Raw genomic sequence first — 16,881 nt, 5'->3', positions numbered from 1 at the left:
TATACACCCTGTTCACCGTATAGCGTCATCTAGTAGCCCCTGTTAATATACACCCTGTTCACCGTATAGCGTCATCTAGTAGCCCCTGTTAATATACTACGACACCGGACACAGCGCCTTAGTTCGCCTTGTGATGTTGCTAATTGGACCCTGGAGGACTGGCAATATATGGCGTGGTCTGATGATTCACGATTCCAGTTGTTTCGGGCTGATGGTACGGTTTGGGTGTGCCACAGACCCCATGCAGGGAAAACAACCTTTTGCATAAAGCTAATAGAAGAATAGCATCAACTGGTTACGCTTTTCACGTAACCAGTTTATGCTGTTCATTGTCCTCTTCTTCAGACAGTTTTTTGACTTGTGATTAAAGGGCCCATACATATGCGACTGACTGTCGTAATTCTCCTTTCTGCCGATGGCTGACTCAGGGCATCAGAGAAATTCAACATGTTTGGTTTTCCCAGACTGGCAGGTTCCAACCAAAAAATGGTCTGGATCGACGAGTCAGGGAATTTTAACATGCTGTATTTCTCCAATCTGGTGACTTGATCGCAATTGTGGGTACACATTAGACGATGTAAACCATTTATCGTTCCAATACAGCAAATCATCCCGATATCCTCTTCGTGTGTACCCGGCCATAAACAAGTCTGAAGAACCATGAAATATGTAACCAGCTTATTCTATTCTCCCATATGCCTTATACAAGACAATGTTTTCCTGCCATCTGTGAGGTGTTAAAATTTTTTACATTTATTGCAGTTGGTTTAAAGAATTGGTATTGACCCTTTCTAATGGTAGAACATGTGCTAAAAAAAAAGAAATTCCCTATTCCAAAGTCACTGTGAGACGTTCTGGAACCTTCTCCTTTCCTTAAAAAGGCAGCAACCAGTATTAGATTCACCTAGCTCCTTCAATGAGAGGACGTGGATCTTTGTCTTCTCTGTTTTTTTTTCTGCCATTTTCTTTTTTTGTACCCTTTGTTGCTGCTTAGTAATGACATTTGTCATTGGAGCTGCTTTTTTTTTTTAGCTCCATTTTGACCTTTTTAAAGCTTATGATCTTTGTTTCAACAGGTCTGCTTGCGAAAGTGCAATGATCTGCCTGAAATGTTGCTTATATGCTCAAAAACACCGGTTCCAGAGTTTAATCAATTCTACTAGAGTGCCATATTTTTCTGCTCAAATAAATATCTGACAAAATCTCTGTCCAATGCTCAGTTTCTGTAGTATTTACTGGCTCTTTGGGGGCAATTCAATTAAATGTGATGTTGCATAGCGCTGGGTATGAGTTCCCAGAGCTATTCAATTGTCCCCCTCGCGCCCTGCACTAGAGCCGGGAGAGGCAGATTACAGTGCCTAATGCCAGGGGTTTAGTCGCGGTAACCTGCATTCTCCATCTTAAGTGTCGGCCACGATGCTGTTAGCGCTTACGCCCAAAACCAGCATTGTGGCACTAGTTTAGTTCGATTTCTGCTTGCACCTCAGGAGGGTGCGAACAGAAATACTCTAGTTGCGAGTTAACAGCGTGGCCAATTGAATAGCTCCAGGCACTCATTCCCGGCACTGTTCAACATCACATTTAATTGAATTGCCCCCTTTATTCTTACACTATGTAGAGGATATGATGGCATGGCTAACAGTATATCTTTCAGGCTCAAACTTACATATTCTCTAATACAACATGGTGCATGCCAGCTTTGGAGTAGTGGTGTTTTAGTTTAGTTGCTTAGGGCAACAGATGTTACTGTACAGCCATAGGACGCCTGTCCTGCCCCTTGCTACTTCAAACTTCATTATGCACCTTATTTGCATATTTTAACTTTATTCAGCTGGATCCAATGGCTGTTCAACCATGAAGCAGGCAACAAGGTGGAGATGTTACCAAGAAAAGTCCTGTATGGTTTAGAGCTGCTAAAGAATGCATGCAACAGATGGCAGGAGCTGTAGTTCACCACCACAGGCCCTCATTCAGAGGCGCTCGCAAGAAGCAAGCGCTCATTCTGAATGAGGGCGGCCGCTTGTATATTTAAGTGCGGCCTCCTGGTCGCTATCTAAGCGACCATCGGGGCTTGTGACGAGACCCTAAGGTTGGGTCTGGCAAACTACAAGCCCCAGGGAGCTTCCTGCTCTGGTCGAGCAGGAAGCTCCCCACTGACATCACTGTGATGTCAGTGCGGCCGCCCACAAAACGGCAGGCGTTCCTTAAGGAATGCATCAGTTAGTGAAAATGGGCCGAGCTGTCGATCAACATAGACAGCTGGCCCTTTTTTAGTGTGCTCCGGAGCAAGAGAATCTCTCTCTTGCTCCGTGGCTTGCGCACTCGCAGTGCGACCGCAGGGCCTAACCATCAACCCGGTTGCGAGCGCTCAGCTCAGTGCTGTATCATTACAGGTGAAAGACAGCTGCTGAGATTCACATAAACACTAAAGGTGTTTATCGCACTAAGAAAACAAAACCCATTTCTTGAGAAAATATTAGGCACATTCTAGGTGACCTGTAAAGATGTACTAATCCTTGGGTAAAAATGTAAAGAGATATAAAGAGAGATAAATAAATAAATCTGGTATGTAGTTATGAGCCGGTCTCCATACCGACAGTGTAATCCCGGCAAGGAATCTAACATAGGCGTCGAAATACCAACGTCTATGTTAATCCCCACGCCGACCGATTGTCCATCGCCGGGGGCAAGTATCCACGTAGCCGGGGATGGAGGGTTTAGGGACACCCCGGGGTGACTTAGGGTTAGGCTAGAGGAAGGGGGGGGGGGTTAGGTTTAGGGTGCATGGAAGGGGGGTTAGGTTTAGGCACTAAGGGGGGAGGTTAGGGTTAGGCACCACTAAAGGTGGGTTAGGGGTTGGAGAGAGTTAAAAGTATAGATGAGAATGGGGAAATCTTCCTGCACTCCAAAAAAAAAAAAAAGGCAAAGTGATATAGGATAAGAATATAGAAGTGTTTTAGTGACCCTATTAAAAGTATTTGGGATCCTTTAAATTGTGTCAAATGACTGTTATAAGCATTTTTCTAAGGCAGTGAAATATTGAAAAGTGGTTTTTTTTTGCTAAATATTCTATTTAAATTGGGGGTGCATAAAAATGCCTATAAATATATATTTGTCTCATTTAAAGATACTTTAAAAAAAAACTTCATAATATATGCCTGTAACACCCACCTGCGATCTTAAACACCTGCCCCATTCATACAGCACCCCCATATACCTGTCCCACATCAATTAGCCCATTTTCCTGCACTTTGCACATTTTCACACAAAAATAGGGGTTTTGCACCAACTTTGCAACTACTCAGGAAGTGGTGAAAACTTTTTGTCACAAATGGTATGGAGTGTTCGCTCCCGCGACAAAAATTGCTGCTAATCGGATAGTGCGATAAGAACATATGTGCACGATAAGCCGTTTTGTTTTGTTTTTTCGAAATAGCAGCTTATCACGGCTGATTGAATTCCCCCTCAGATGGTAGCATCCCACTGTCTTGGTGAAGACACAGAGAAGGGGCTTAATACCTATTTATATTAAGCATTCCAATCTCCACACAAAAACACAGTAGGTAATTACCAACAAGAGCCTGTGAGGTGAATGTCAAAATTGTTTGGACACTGCAGCTGTGAGGTTTTTGCTGGTAGAATGGAAGCTGAAATAAGTTTTAAGTTATAGGTGAAGGAGATCTAAGTAACATTTGTAACGAGTCCGCCCGCAGCTTCTGTTGTTACCATGTATAATGAACCCCAACACGTTGAGCCTCATAAGGTGTAGACAAATGAATTAGGGAAGTGACATTTTGTGGTTTCACATAGATATGATTTACTGTATATTTCACTTGTCTCCCCTTTCTGCTGCCTTACCAGTGGCTTCCAGCAATGGTACAGGCCAGAAACCATATCAAGGACTGTAGTTTTGATTGAAGATGTAATTAAATAATAATAAAAAAGCATTCTTGCCTTGGAGGAGCTGTTTGCTGCATCAGGCACATGCCACACACCTCTCTGGCAGTAGCAGGCCAAATGGGTGTCAGTCCCCATCTGAGACAGACCAAGCAATATGCCTGTAGCAGAGTGACGTGGCACTAGGTGCTGCAATGAAGGCCCCAATGGATCTGGTGTGTGGCATCGGCATGCTAAGAATGCTTTTTTTTTTTTTTCTTTTAACGCCTTAATCTGTTTCCCCTTTTTAATCATTACACATATAGCACAGGCTGTTTCTAATCATATGACCGTAGAAGCAGGGTACAGGTGTGTGGTGGTGCCAAAGTGTAATAAAGAAATGAAGATTGCTGATTACACCCGATGTTTGTGATAACACACTTTCCAGCTACAGTCGGACACCGTGCATGCCTGCTCCTACAGCAGCAGAATCAGACTAACTACACTACACCCCTCTTTTTCCTTTTGGTGAAATTGGTTTGTGTGTTGCTCTCTGGTAACTGCTCTGTATATTTGCTGTCCTCCTGCCCTCATTTAATGCTGCTCAGACTGTCATTGGAGGTTATGACCATCCTATGTCGCTGCGAGAATATTGAGACATCGGAGGGGGTCCCTCTGTACGTAACGGGGGTTGCACAGGTAATAAACTTCCAGCTTCCTAACTCTGCTCCTCAGTTTCTTTCTTTGTTTTGTTGTAAACAGCAGCAGCGGCAGCAAGAGGACTCTCCACTAACAACGCTTATGACCATCTCTACTGTTTCTCCCAGTTTTAAGCTTTCAGCTTTCCTTCCTCTGTTCTCTCCCCCCTTTTCCTGTACAGCCAGCAGTCACATTTGGACGTAATGTGAAGCTCTAGCGATTTTAAAAATGTTTTAAAGCTTTATTAAATCCTAAAACCATTGACCTAAAGATGGCAACAACCTAAAATGTTTCCGTACATTGGGCATGCCTTTCAATTAAAGGACATCTAAAATCAGAAATGCATATATATGAAGAATGAAGGTAAGACGCCTTGTTCTGTCATATGCTGACTTTCCACTTTAGTTTTGTTGAAGTTTGATGGACTGTTACCTCCCATCTGTCATCAGCCACCACAGCCGCTAGTTCTGCTCAGTCCAGTCTGGGCCTTCCAGCCTGTAGCATGTTCAATACACTTAATTTATATCCCATTATTTACCTCTATTGTAGACAGCAAGGATTTGCATTTTCTGATAACCAGCAGTGGGATTATTCAGTTTGCATGATAAAGGTGCCTATCCATTAGGCGACCTGAAAGTCTGAACGTCTAGCGTTCAGACCTTCAGGTCGCCGAGGTGCGGTGCCCGCACTGAACATCATTCAGTGAAGGAGCCCAACCTCCTATCCCTGAACATGCCGAACCTGACGCTCGTCGTCTGGTTGACGGGCATGTTCAGTAGACAGTCGGGGGCGGCAAGGAACCAGCGTGCACGCGCATCGCTGGTCCTTGCCGGCTATCCATTACCCGACTTTGTGAACAATGCGACCAAAACCACCTGGTTTTGGTTAGATTGTTCACAAAGTCGGGTATTGGATAGGCCCCTTAAGATTGTTGTAAGATAACCTTGTTAAGGATTGATTATCCATTTTAATTATTTACAACCATGTTTCAACAACATAAGTAACATATACTGAGGCATACATACCTCAAATATGAATAGGTTCTACTTACTCTAGTGCACAGGTTCTCAAACTCGGTCCTCAGGACCCCAAACAGTGCATATTTTCCAGGTCTCCTCAGAATCACAAGTGAAATAATTAGCTCCACCTGTGGATCTTTTAAAATGTGTCAGTGAGTAATGATTACACCTGTGCTCCTGCTGAGTGACCTGTGTGGGGTCCTGAGGACCGAGTTTGAGAACTACTGCTCTAGTGTATTACAATTATAATGTGTCTAGCTTCATTGGTGCTACTTTGAAATGTCTGCTATTGTTGAGCACAAATCTGTAGCAAAACATGCAATAAAGGTAAATTGTACCATTTTATCCGGTTTGTTGCTGGCGTATGTCATTCTGGAATGAGGAAACAGGTTGTTCTTTGAGCAGTGATGCAGACCATGTGAGCTGAGCATTGCGTACGATGTGACTATGGGCTAGAAGGGGGGAGGAGATATATAGGAAGTGTAAAGTTGATGTTGACAAACTGGAAAATATGCAAATGTTTTACCTTTTTTGACAGGATTTCCCTAGAGATAATGACGCTACAGCCCAGGTGCGAGGACGTAGAGACGGCTGAGGGGGTAGCTTTAACTGTCACAGGTGTGGCCCAGGTACTGTAACTCACAGCACATCATTTTGGCAATGCATGTCTTCAGGAATGGATACCAACTGATGCCATGACAAATTGGCGCGTCAGGCCTGTGTTAACAGACTCTTCAAGAACATTCATACTTAAATGACAAGTTGTTTAACTCATTCAGAATGGAACTGTTATTACTCCAAATTCATTGGATAAGGTGCTTCATTGGAAATCTTTACTTCTCAAATGTAATTAAAGTTGCTCCATTCCGAATGCATTTTACATGTGTGTTTTTGTAGCACATGTAAAATTCATATAAACCAAATTGGTGCTTGAAACCCTGGTTTCTAGTGTTACTTTATTCATTGGCGGTTTTACTTGTATTCATGTTGCATTTTTTTTTTGGAATGCCACTTGTATCATTTTTTGCATGAACCACATGAAATGTGTTTCCATGTTTAAAGATGCAAGTAAAATGCCACTGGGTATGAAGCTGACTAAGAATCTTACCCTGCATAACGAAGAAGAAAAAAAATACTGGCTTTCAGTATTAGGCACAGACTGTAATACTCTACGCCAGGTGTCTTGCTAGCACATCATTATTTTTTCTTTAAAAATATATATAATTTCACATAAAGTGCATCCTTAACCCAGGTTTTTTTTTTTTTTTTTTACTCTTTTATAAAGTCTTCTACAGTTCATGCAAATAATATTAATGCCCATGGTTTAGAATATTCTATAAATGCTGATTAAAATTTGTGATATATTTTTTTTTTTTTTAAATTCACCCCCTTATGTAATTCACAAATGAGCTCTTTAGTTAATCAGAAACTGATGTACATATATATGTCAAAAACACCCATAAGAAAATGACATGTACAAGAATAGCACATAACATTCTAGATAAAATGAGAGCAATAAGAAGACTGGCACTGGGGAGGGACTATGGGGGGTGGGGATTTAGGTCACAGAACTGGTGCTAATATATTATATCTTTTTGGAATCCAAGCCATGAGAAAATAGTTGCAGTAAATAAGAGTTACTTTACATAGTGATGTAATCCACCTGCATTATTTAATGTAACTTTTACCCAAGTTTATGCCTGGGAATGACTGTTTCCATATGGTGGCAATAAAACCGCCCTAGACCCATCTCACATGTGCTTGAGTAACACCTCCTGGTTTTTTTTAGAGCTGTTGTGTTTTTTTTGTTTTTTGTTTTTTTTTAGTACTTTCAATTTGCCTTTTTGACCCTTGTAGGTCCCAATTTTTAATTATTTGTGGTGCAAGAGCAGGCAGACTGTGGTCTGTGACGTGGAATGACATCACCTGAGACTTGGGGGCATATTCAATTAGGTGCGAAAAAGTTTCGCCGGTGACGTCATTTCGCCAGGCTTATCCCCGTACTTATCGCCATACTTATCCACGTATTCAATTCCAAAGACTTTTCGCCGGTGCGGAAAGTCAATGCTTTGGAATCACCAAAAAAGATTCGCCTATGAAAGCAGGCGGAAAAAAGTGCAGAATTGGGGTTTAGGGGTGCAAACTTGCGGGAACACCCCTGCACCCTTGGGACAGTCCCCTAAAGCTAAACTGTGTCCAAAAATTTTTTTTAAAAATCCTTAACACCACAAAAAAAGTACTTTCAATTTGGGGCGAAAAAGACCAAAGTTGGGGGACAAACTTAAAAGCTAGCGAAATAGACTTCAGGGGGTCCCCAGGTATGCGCCAGGTGTCTTTAAGATTGCAGGTGCTTGCGGCAGGTGGTTTTTGTTTTTGTTTCTTTGGGGTTTATTTTAAACTTCACTTTAGCAACTTTAAAATATGCTAGCACCCCAAATTTGCTGGAACTAGTTATTTCTACATCAGGGTCCATAGGGTATCCACAGGATACCTTGGGGTATAGGTGATGACGTCAGGCATCGGGAACCATAGAGTTAAGTTTTCAGCCTCCCAGGATGCACTAGGGTCCCCCTCCTATACCCCGCCCCCGAGCCAAGGCATCTCAATTTCGTTGGTGCCCGGCTCGGAGTCGGAGCACCTGTTTAGAGGGGGGCTAAGGATAGCCCCTGAAGTTTTCTTCGCGGCAGCTGTGGCTGCACATCTGGAAGTACAGCATGGACAGTCACTTCTGACGTCCATGCGTTCTTCCCTACACCACGCCGGTACCAGAACGCCGGTACTGATCCGGGGATGCTGGTAAGCGCGCCTTCCCTGTACACAGCCGGTGCCTCCCCCGCTGCACACAGCCCTCTCTGCATCTGCCGATTGGCCCTGTGGCAGCGCTCCTCCCCCAGGCCGGCCTCCTCTCTGCTCCTCGGTGGCTATCTTTCCTAAAGCATGGTGAACGCTGCTGGAAGCTGTAGATCGGTGGCATCGTGTTCTGGGTCCCCCGGCATACCTCTCCTCCATTGAAACAGGTCTCTGTATGCAGCGCTGTGTCCTACCAGGCTCTGTGTCTGCGTAGTTGAGGAACAGCGCTGATAGTGCAGGGATTAATTTCTTTGCATGGTATGTGACTTCTGCTAGCGTCTGCTGCCTGTACTTTCACTTTTTACTTTCAGCCATTTCACTGTCCCTGCTCTTCTTCTGCTAAAGCCCTTTCGGTGCGGTGATTGCAGGGTGGTTCTCACACTATACTAACGAGTATTAGTGAGAGGGGTCACATTCTTACCATCATGTCTGAGAGTGAATTTCCTCTCCAGCTTCTGTGTACTACGTGCAAAGTACCTATAGCGGAGGGGGAGGGTAACGCGGAGGGGCTGTGTCGGCAGTGTTATTTATTGGCACGGCCAATTACTGTCACGGCTCCGGTACAGGAACCGCCCTGGGCTTGTTACGCCAAAGCGCTTACAACCCTAGTGGGCCAGTTAGCTCCGCCACCTGCGTTTTCACAGATGGGATTGTCCCAGCAGTCAGTGGTGTCGTCACCCATGCAGGGTTTCCCGAGACAACTGATGGTACCCCACAGTCTTCCGATTTCCCCTCCCCAGGTCTCTCAAGAACCTGCGTGGGTTAATACACTGACAAGTTCTGTACAGCATTTGTCGGACGTGTTACAAGGGGAGTCTGTGTTGCGGCCACATAAGCGGCCGGTGGCGTCTCTGTCCGCTCCTTATGAGGATGACGATGTGACGACCGATGATGGAGAGATTCTGGATCTATCTGACCAAGAACCTCTCCGTACTAAAGAGTTGGACGCTAAGTCCAAGGTTTATATTCCTGGTCTTATTCGGGCAGTCCGCACAGCTTTAGTTATTGAGGATGAAGATCCTTCGGTGTCCAGGTCCAAATATGCCTTTTTTAAGGATATTAAGGGTGACGCCACAGTGTTTCCTCTTTCGGGTCAGTTAGTAGACCATTTAGAGGAGGCGTGGAAACACCCTGGCAAACGGTATCAGCCTCAAAGATGTCTTGCGGTGGCTTACTCGTTTGCGGACAGTTATTTTTCTAAGAGGATAATCCCCTCCACAGGTGGATTCTCATGTGACACGCTTAGTCCGAAGTGCCACCTTGCCCATGTCCTCCTTGAAGGATGCTACGGACCGGAAGAAGGAGATCTGCCTAAAGTCCATTTATTCCCTCGCGGGGAGGGGGGCATCCAGACCGGTTATGGATGTATGTTGGGTAGCTAGAGCTATGGAGCGCTAGGCTGATAGTTTGGAGGCGTCTTTGGATTCCGACTGTTCAGCTGAACAGGCCGAGTTGGTAGGCAAATCTCCGGGATTCGGACACTTACAACCATGAAGCCTTGGATATCAGTACCCTCACATCTCTGATTTCTTCGGCAGCTATTGCTGCTCGTCGCTCCTTATGGTTGCGATCCTAGAAGGCGGACGCTGATTCCAAAAAGGACTTGGAAGCTTTACCCTTTAATGGAGAAGTCCTATTTGGTCCGGATCTGGACAAAATTGTGGCCATGCTGGCGGCAGCCAAATCAGCATGTCTCCCGTCTGCTGTGGTCCCTTCCAGTTCGGGTACGTCGTCCTTTCGGCCTTACAGGGCCCAGGGTAGGCCTAAAGCACAGTCTTTTCCCCGACAGGCTGGCCCCAAGAAATCGGCCAAGCCCAGGAAACAGGCCTGGAGTACCAGACGTCCGGCCCCTAAGTCTGATGACAAACCTGCGGTCTGACGGTCCGGGCCTCCCTTTGGGGGATCCCAAAGTGGGAGGCCGCCTGCTGCAGTTCTCCCAGAGTTGGTCGGTAACTACGACGGACAATTGGGTTCACAGGTGGTTTCTCACGGGTATGCCCTCTCCTTTCGGCACAGACCCCCATCCTGTTTCTTCACCACGGGTCTTCCCTTAGACCGGAACAAAGCCATGGAACTGCGGAAAGTTGTGCACACTATGCTCCAGGCTGGAGTTATAGTGCCTGTTCCCTTCTCCCAGAGGGGCCAGGGTTTCTATTCCAATCTATTTTTGGTGCAGAAACCCAATGGGTTGTACCGTCCGATTCTCAACCTCAAAGCCCTCAACAAGTCTTTGCGGGTGCCGAGGTTTCGGATGGAGACCCTACGGTCCATCATTCTGGCGATTGCATAGTGTCGTTGGACATACAGGACGCTTACCTGCATGTCCCTATTCTTTTTACGCCATCAACAGTTCCTCAGGTTTGGAATCCGCAACGATCACATCCAGTTCCGGGCGTTACCTTTTGGCCTGGCGACATCAAAACGAGTGTTCACCAAGGTTATGGCGGTCATGGCGGCTTTCCTGCGGCTGCAGGGAATCCGCATGTTGCCGTACCTGGACGACCTATTGTTGGTAGCAGTTGAGGGTGCGCAGTTGTCTGCAGAGTCGCCGTGTGTCCCTGCACTCGGCGATGAGGTTACTGGGCTCCATGGTGTCAGTATTCGACATGGTGGAATATGCCCAGTTTCACTCCAGACCTCTGCAGCAATTGATCCTGTCCAAATGGAATGGACTGCCTCAGAGTCTGAAGTCCCAGACGATGGTGCTCACTCCGGAGGTTTGCCTCTCCCTAGCCTGGTGGTTGCAAACGACCCATCTCAACAAGGGTCGTCCATTTTGGGTGGCGAACTGGGTCCAGTTGACAACGGACGCCAGCCTTCCGGGCTGGGGAGCGGTCACTGGTCCACACTTGTTCCAGGGCAGATGTACTCAAGCGGAGAAGGAGCTTCCAATAAACATCTTGGAACTCCGCTCGGTTTTCAACGCTCTCCAGCAGGCACATCGGGTTCTCCACGGTCACCCCGTGCAGGTCCTGTCGGACAACGCCACCACCGTGGACTACATAAATCGGCAAGGAGGAACCCGAAGTCGGGCGGCACTTGTAGAGGTGTCCCGCATCCTGGTCTGGGCAGAGCGCAATCTCCCGGCCATATCGGCCGTATTCATCCCGGGAGTACTCAACTGGGAGGCGGACTTTCTCAGTCGCCAGGACGTTCATCCAGGGGAGTGGTCTCTGCACCCAGACGTCTTTCAACTTCTGGTGAACAGGTGGGATCTTCCAGAGATCGACCTCATGGCGTCACGGCACAACAACAAGTTGCCGGTGTACGGGTCTTGAACAAGAGACGAAAAGGCGTCTCTGGTGGATGCTCTGTCCGTCCAGTGGACGTTCCGGTTTGCATATCTCTTTCCTCCGTTTTCCCTTCCACGGGTAATCCGGAAATTCAAACAGGAAGGAGGGACGCTCTTGTTGATAGCTCCCTCGTGGCCCAGGCGGCACTGGTTCTCAGACCTTCACGGTCTGTCCGTGGACAGTCCTCTGCGGTTGCCGCTGCAACCAGACCAACTGTCACAGGGTCCTTGTCTTCACCCGGACCTGACTCGGCTGTCTTTGACGGCGTGGCCGTTGAGACGGCCATGTTAAGGTCCAGGGGGTTTTCCAGCTCTGTAGTACGAACTATGCTAAGAGCTCGGAAACCATCTTCTGCAAGGATATACCATCTTGTGTGCCATACGTTCTTCCAGAGGTGTCGACCGAGAGGTTATGCCCCTCGGGAGTTCCGTCTGTCTAGAGTGTTGGCTTTCCTACAGGCAGGACTAGACCATGGGCTTTGCCTTGCTTCTCTGAAGGTGCAGGTATCTGCCCTGTCCGTCTGGTTCCATTGTAGGATTGCTACAATCCCTGATGTGCGCACCTTTATGCAAGGTGTTCTTCGAATTCAGCCGCCATTTGTTCCACTGGTGGTGCCTTGGGATTTAGCTGTGGTCCTGAGGGCTCTCCAGGGACCGCCGTTTGAACCACTTGGCTCAGTGGACCTTAAATGGCTGACAACTAAAACAATTTTCCTTCTTGCGATCGCTTCGGCCAGACGTGTTTCTGTCTTAGGGGCTCTCTCCTGTAGACCCCCTTTCCTGATTTTTCATGGGAACAGGGCAGTGCTGCGCACTCGTCCTGAATTTCTTCCCAAAGTTGTTTCACGTTTCCATATCAACGAGGAAATCGTTGTGCCGGCCTTTAACTCACCTGATCTTTCAGTGGGTGAGGCTACTTTAGACGTTGTGCAGGCCTTAAGGATTTATGTTGACCGCACTTCTTCGTTTCGGAAGTCGGACGCCTTGTTTGTCCTCTATGGCTTCCGTAAAAAGGGTTGGCCTGCTTCAAAGCAAACTTTGGCAGGTTGGATTCGTATGGCAATTTCAGAAGCTTTTATTCCACCGGTGGCTCTTCAGGGACCGCCGTTTGAACCCCTCTGCTCAGTGGCCCTCAAATGGCTTACAGCTAAAACAACTTTTCCTTCTGGCCATTGCCTCGGCCAAAAGTGTCGACCCCCTTTTCTAATTTTTCATAGGAACAGGGCGGTGCTTCGCACTTGTCCTGCATTCCTTCCTAAAGTGGTATCAAGTTTCCACATCAGAAATCGTTGTGCCGGCCTTTAATTCCCCAGATCTTTCAGCGGGTGAGACCACCCTGGATGTTGTGCGGGCTTTAAGAATTTGTTGACCGCACCTCTTCATTTCGGAAATCGGACGCCTTGTTTGTCCTCTATGGCTTCCGTAAAAAGGGTTGGCCTGCTTCAAAGCAGACTTTAGCAGGATGGATTCGTATGGCAATTTCGGAAGCTTATTTTCATGAAGGCCTTCCAGGTCTGTGGGTCTTTCGTGGGCAGATCGACGTGGTGCCTCTGCAGTCCAGATCTGTAAGGCTGCCACGTGGTCCTCTGTCCATACCTTTGTGAGGGTATTATGCGTTTGACACCTTTGCCTCTCAGGATGCTTCCTTCGGGCGGCGGATTCTCCTTTCAGCACCGGAGCGTCCCCACCCTTGAAGGATACTGTGTCCTGTGTGGACTTCACATGAGGGGTTGGCCTGCCAATAAGCAGACTTTGGCAAGGTGGATTTGCATGGTGATCTCTGAGGCTTACACTCATGAGGGTCTTCCAGTGCCACCCTCTGTGAAGGCTCATTCTACGATGTCTGTGGGTCCTTCGTGGGCAGCTCGCCTTGGCTGTTCAGCTTTGCAAGGCGGTCACGTGGTCCTCTGTCTATACCTTTGTCAGGCATTATGCTTTTGACACACTTGCTTCTCAGGATGCTTCCTTCGGGCGGCAGATTCTCCTTTCTGCAAAGGAGCGTCCCCACCCTTGAAGGATACTGCTTTGGGACATCCCCAAGGTATCCTGTGGATACCCTATGGACCCTGATGTAGAAAATATGAGATATGGTAAGAACTTACCTTTGTTATCTCTATTTCTACGAAGTCCATAGGGTTCCACAGGACTCCCGCCCTGTCGCACCTGTGCTGCAAATGGGCTTTACTCTGGTCACCGGTTTTTCCATCTCCCTCTGGTGAGAATGTGATTCTTGTGTGTGTCCAGATCTTTTTTCTCTCTTCCTTCTCCTCCTCCGGTCTATGGCTTGGTATGTAACTGGCTCGGGGGCGGGGTATAGGAGGGGGACCCTAGTGCATCCTAGGAGGCTGAAAACTTAACTCTATGGTGCCCGATGCCTGATGTTATCACCTATACCCCAGGGTATCCTGTGGAACCCTATGGACTTCGTAGAAATAGAGATAACAAAGGTAAGTTCTTACCATATCTCATATTTTTGATGAAAAAATATTGCTTAATGCCATTCTTCACCACTTATGCAAAGACGCTAATAGCAAGCAATTGAGAAAACTTAAGTACCCAGATTAGCTTTATTAGGGGTACTAGAACATCCGTATAGTGATCCCCTATGTTAGTGCAGTTTTTCAGGGGGTACAGACTGTTTTCCCCATTTTTTTGACAGTACTTTTCGCTAGCTCCGATTTCGCCGGGTGCTGTTTTCGACGATTTCTAATTGAATACGGGGATAAGTGGGAACCCTCGCGATACTATTCTGTATGGAAAACCAGCAATGACTGCGAAAAGTTTTGACACTTCGCACCTAATTGAATATGCCCTTTAGTGGCGATAACTTTTCGCCAATTTGGGTACACTCATATTACAACCAGATATGACGCATTATGCCATGAGCGGTGTGAAATATTCATCAAAGTGGAGAGCTACTGCTTATGTGAAAACTTTCGACAGAGACCTCTAACCCATCTTAGGGCAAGAGAGGTAGTGATAATGCCGCAATCTATAGATTTCTTACACTCAGGGAGTGTATATGTCACTGAATGTACAGTGTGGCGTGCTGGACACCAGAAAATGGTACTACGTTCACTCTCCAAGAGGTGGTGCTTCTGCCATCCGCCTTTTCTGAAGAACCTATTTTATAATTTTTATTTATTACAAGCAATTGCAGGTCACGCAGGATAAAGTTTTATCTAGAATGTAAATCTGTTGTTCACACTTATTGTGTGTTTAATCTGGAGACCGTTCCTGCAGAAGTTTGTGCCGATCTTCTGCTTGTTCAAACAAAAAGTAATTTGAAAGATAAATACACAAACCCTGAGTCACTTGACCCACATTTTAAAACCTTTAGATCCACATATTGAAGTGACTGTAAGTAACTGGTAAGCTAATATTCTGCCTACTTTCAGAATTGCTGGAATAGGTACGTTGAATGATAAGAGATGTCTGGAAACAAGCTAAAGGCACTACGAAAGTAGGCATCACCGCGTTCTTCCAAAGCCTGTAATATAGAAAACAGAAGCTTTGTGGAGCTGACCTTTTAATTGTAGGCATTTGCAAAAAGGCAATGGAGTTTATCTGCGCCACAAGTGACTCATCAATCGAGCCAATAGTGCCCTGCGTGAGACATGGGAGGCGCGCTTCCACAATGTTTTACTTAGATCTCGACTGCGCTATCATCTGTATTGGCTGCAACGTCCAAACCATATCAAATTTTATGTGGGCAAGTTGAAGACACTGGATTTTACAATCTTGTCTGTCCTAAAACCCATATAGCTTTTTATCATCATATTAACAAATGCCTTTACTATTAGCCTCATTCTAGTAATGTTGCTTGACATTATATCAGAGCCCAGCGCACCTCCAGTAGCAGACAACCACTTTTCCTTGGCTTCAATGAGCTCTGCTGCGTATTTGCAAGTAGCTGTATTAGTATGCACTTGCTGTGTACGTCATTGTAGTGAAAATTGTCTGGGACCTTGTTCTTTGTGAAGTAATTGTCAAAAGTTTGAAGCAGCAATGGCTGGACAACTGGAGTAGGGTAGTATTAAGCCACCAGATCAGTTCCCGTAGCGGAAATAGATGTACACTGTGTCAGGCTGAATGGAAGCTCATTTCTTAAGTAATATTTTGATGGCCAAGTGGAAGTCCTCCCCATTGTTCTGTTGGCTCTCCTGGATGTCTGTATGATGGGACGAGAGTACAGGAAAACCCCCTGGGAGCATTGCAGTTACAACATGGATGAAGTTGTGCCTCAGACTCTTATTGTGGGCTCAACAGTTTACACCACTCAGCTGCTGGGGGAGGGTCAGGGATCTTGGACTTATTCTATCCTCGTATAATAAGAGTCAATCTCTACCTTGCTGAAGAGAGTTCGCAAATCTGAGTACCATGAATTACTTGCCAACCTTTAGAAGTAAAGTTGAGAATGTGTGTTGTCCTCTTCATGTTGCTTCCTCTGCTCTCAACAGTTCTTGGAGGGGTCAGAGCTGATATATTTCTGAGTGAGTATTCTACATGGCCAAAAGTGCATGGATACCCAAACCTAGCACGTTTCCTTCCAAAACCATGGGCATCAATATGGAATTGGTCTGCCTTTTGCGGTCTTAAGTCTCCGTTTTTCTGGGAAGGCTTTATACTAGATTTTGGAAAACGTATCTATGCCTATTCGCATCCATTCAACTACAAATGCATGGTTGGGCAATAAGGCCTAGCTCATAGTTGAACACCCAAAGGTGATCGATGAGGCTGAGGTCAGGGATCTGTGCAGGCCAATTAAATTCTTTTACACCAACCTACTAAAACCATTTCTTGTTGGATCTTGCTTTGTGCACAGGGGAATTGTCAGCCTGAAAATTGAAAGGGCCTTCCTGAAATGTTGCTACATAGTTGAAACCACACCATTCTCTAGAATATCAGTCTGTGCTGTAGCATTAAGATTTACCTTCACTGGATCTAAGGGACCCAGGCTAAAACCATGAAAACATGCCCATACTATTATTAGTTGAAAGTACACATTTGTGCTGGCATTAGATTCATCAGTCTCACTGCCAGCTGTTGCAGTGTGGTTTGTCACTCCGGAGTGTTGTGTGGCTACTTGTCCATGGAAACCCAATACATGAAGCTGAAGATGATCAGTTCTTGTGCTGACATTGC

General features: G+C 46.1%; 1 protein-coding gene across 2 annotated transcripts in view; it reads left to right on the top strand.

Moving 5' to 3' along the window:
* The window catches only part of FLOT2 (flotillin 2), an 85,254-nt gene that overhangs the window by 54,999 nt on the left and 13,374 nt on the right, over positions 1-16,881 (top strand). Inside the window, exon 3 of one of the 2 annotated variants that reach the window (XM_088459017.1) lies at positions 6,133-6,223. In XM_088459017.1, coding sequence (XP_088315143.1) covers positions 6,133-6,223 — 91 coding nt within the window. Of the gene's footprint in view, positions 1-4,484; positions 4,576-6,132; positions 6,224-16,881 lie in introns of both variants that reach the window. The other variant, XM_088459018.1, reaches the window with a different exon arrangement.

This window comes from Taudactylus pleione, unplaced genomic scaffold, assembly GCF_031769625.1.
Source record: "Taudactylus pleione unplaced genomic scaffold, aTauple2 ptg000886l, whole genome shotgun sequence".
Taxonomy (NCBI): domain Eukaryota; kingdom Metazoa; phylum Chordata; class Amphibia; order Anura; family Myobatrachidae; genus Taudactylus; species Taudactylus pleione.
Note: the sequence above shows the minus strand (reverse complement) of the source record. Positions and strands in the feature narration are given on the sequence as shown.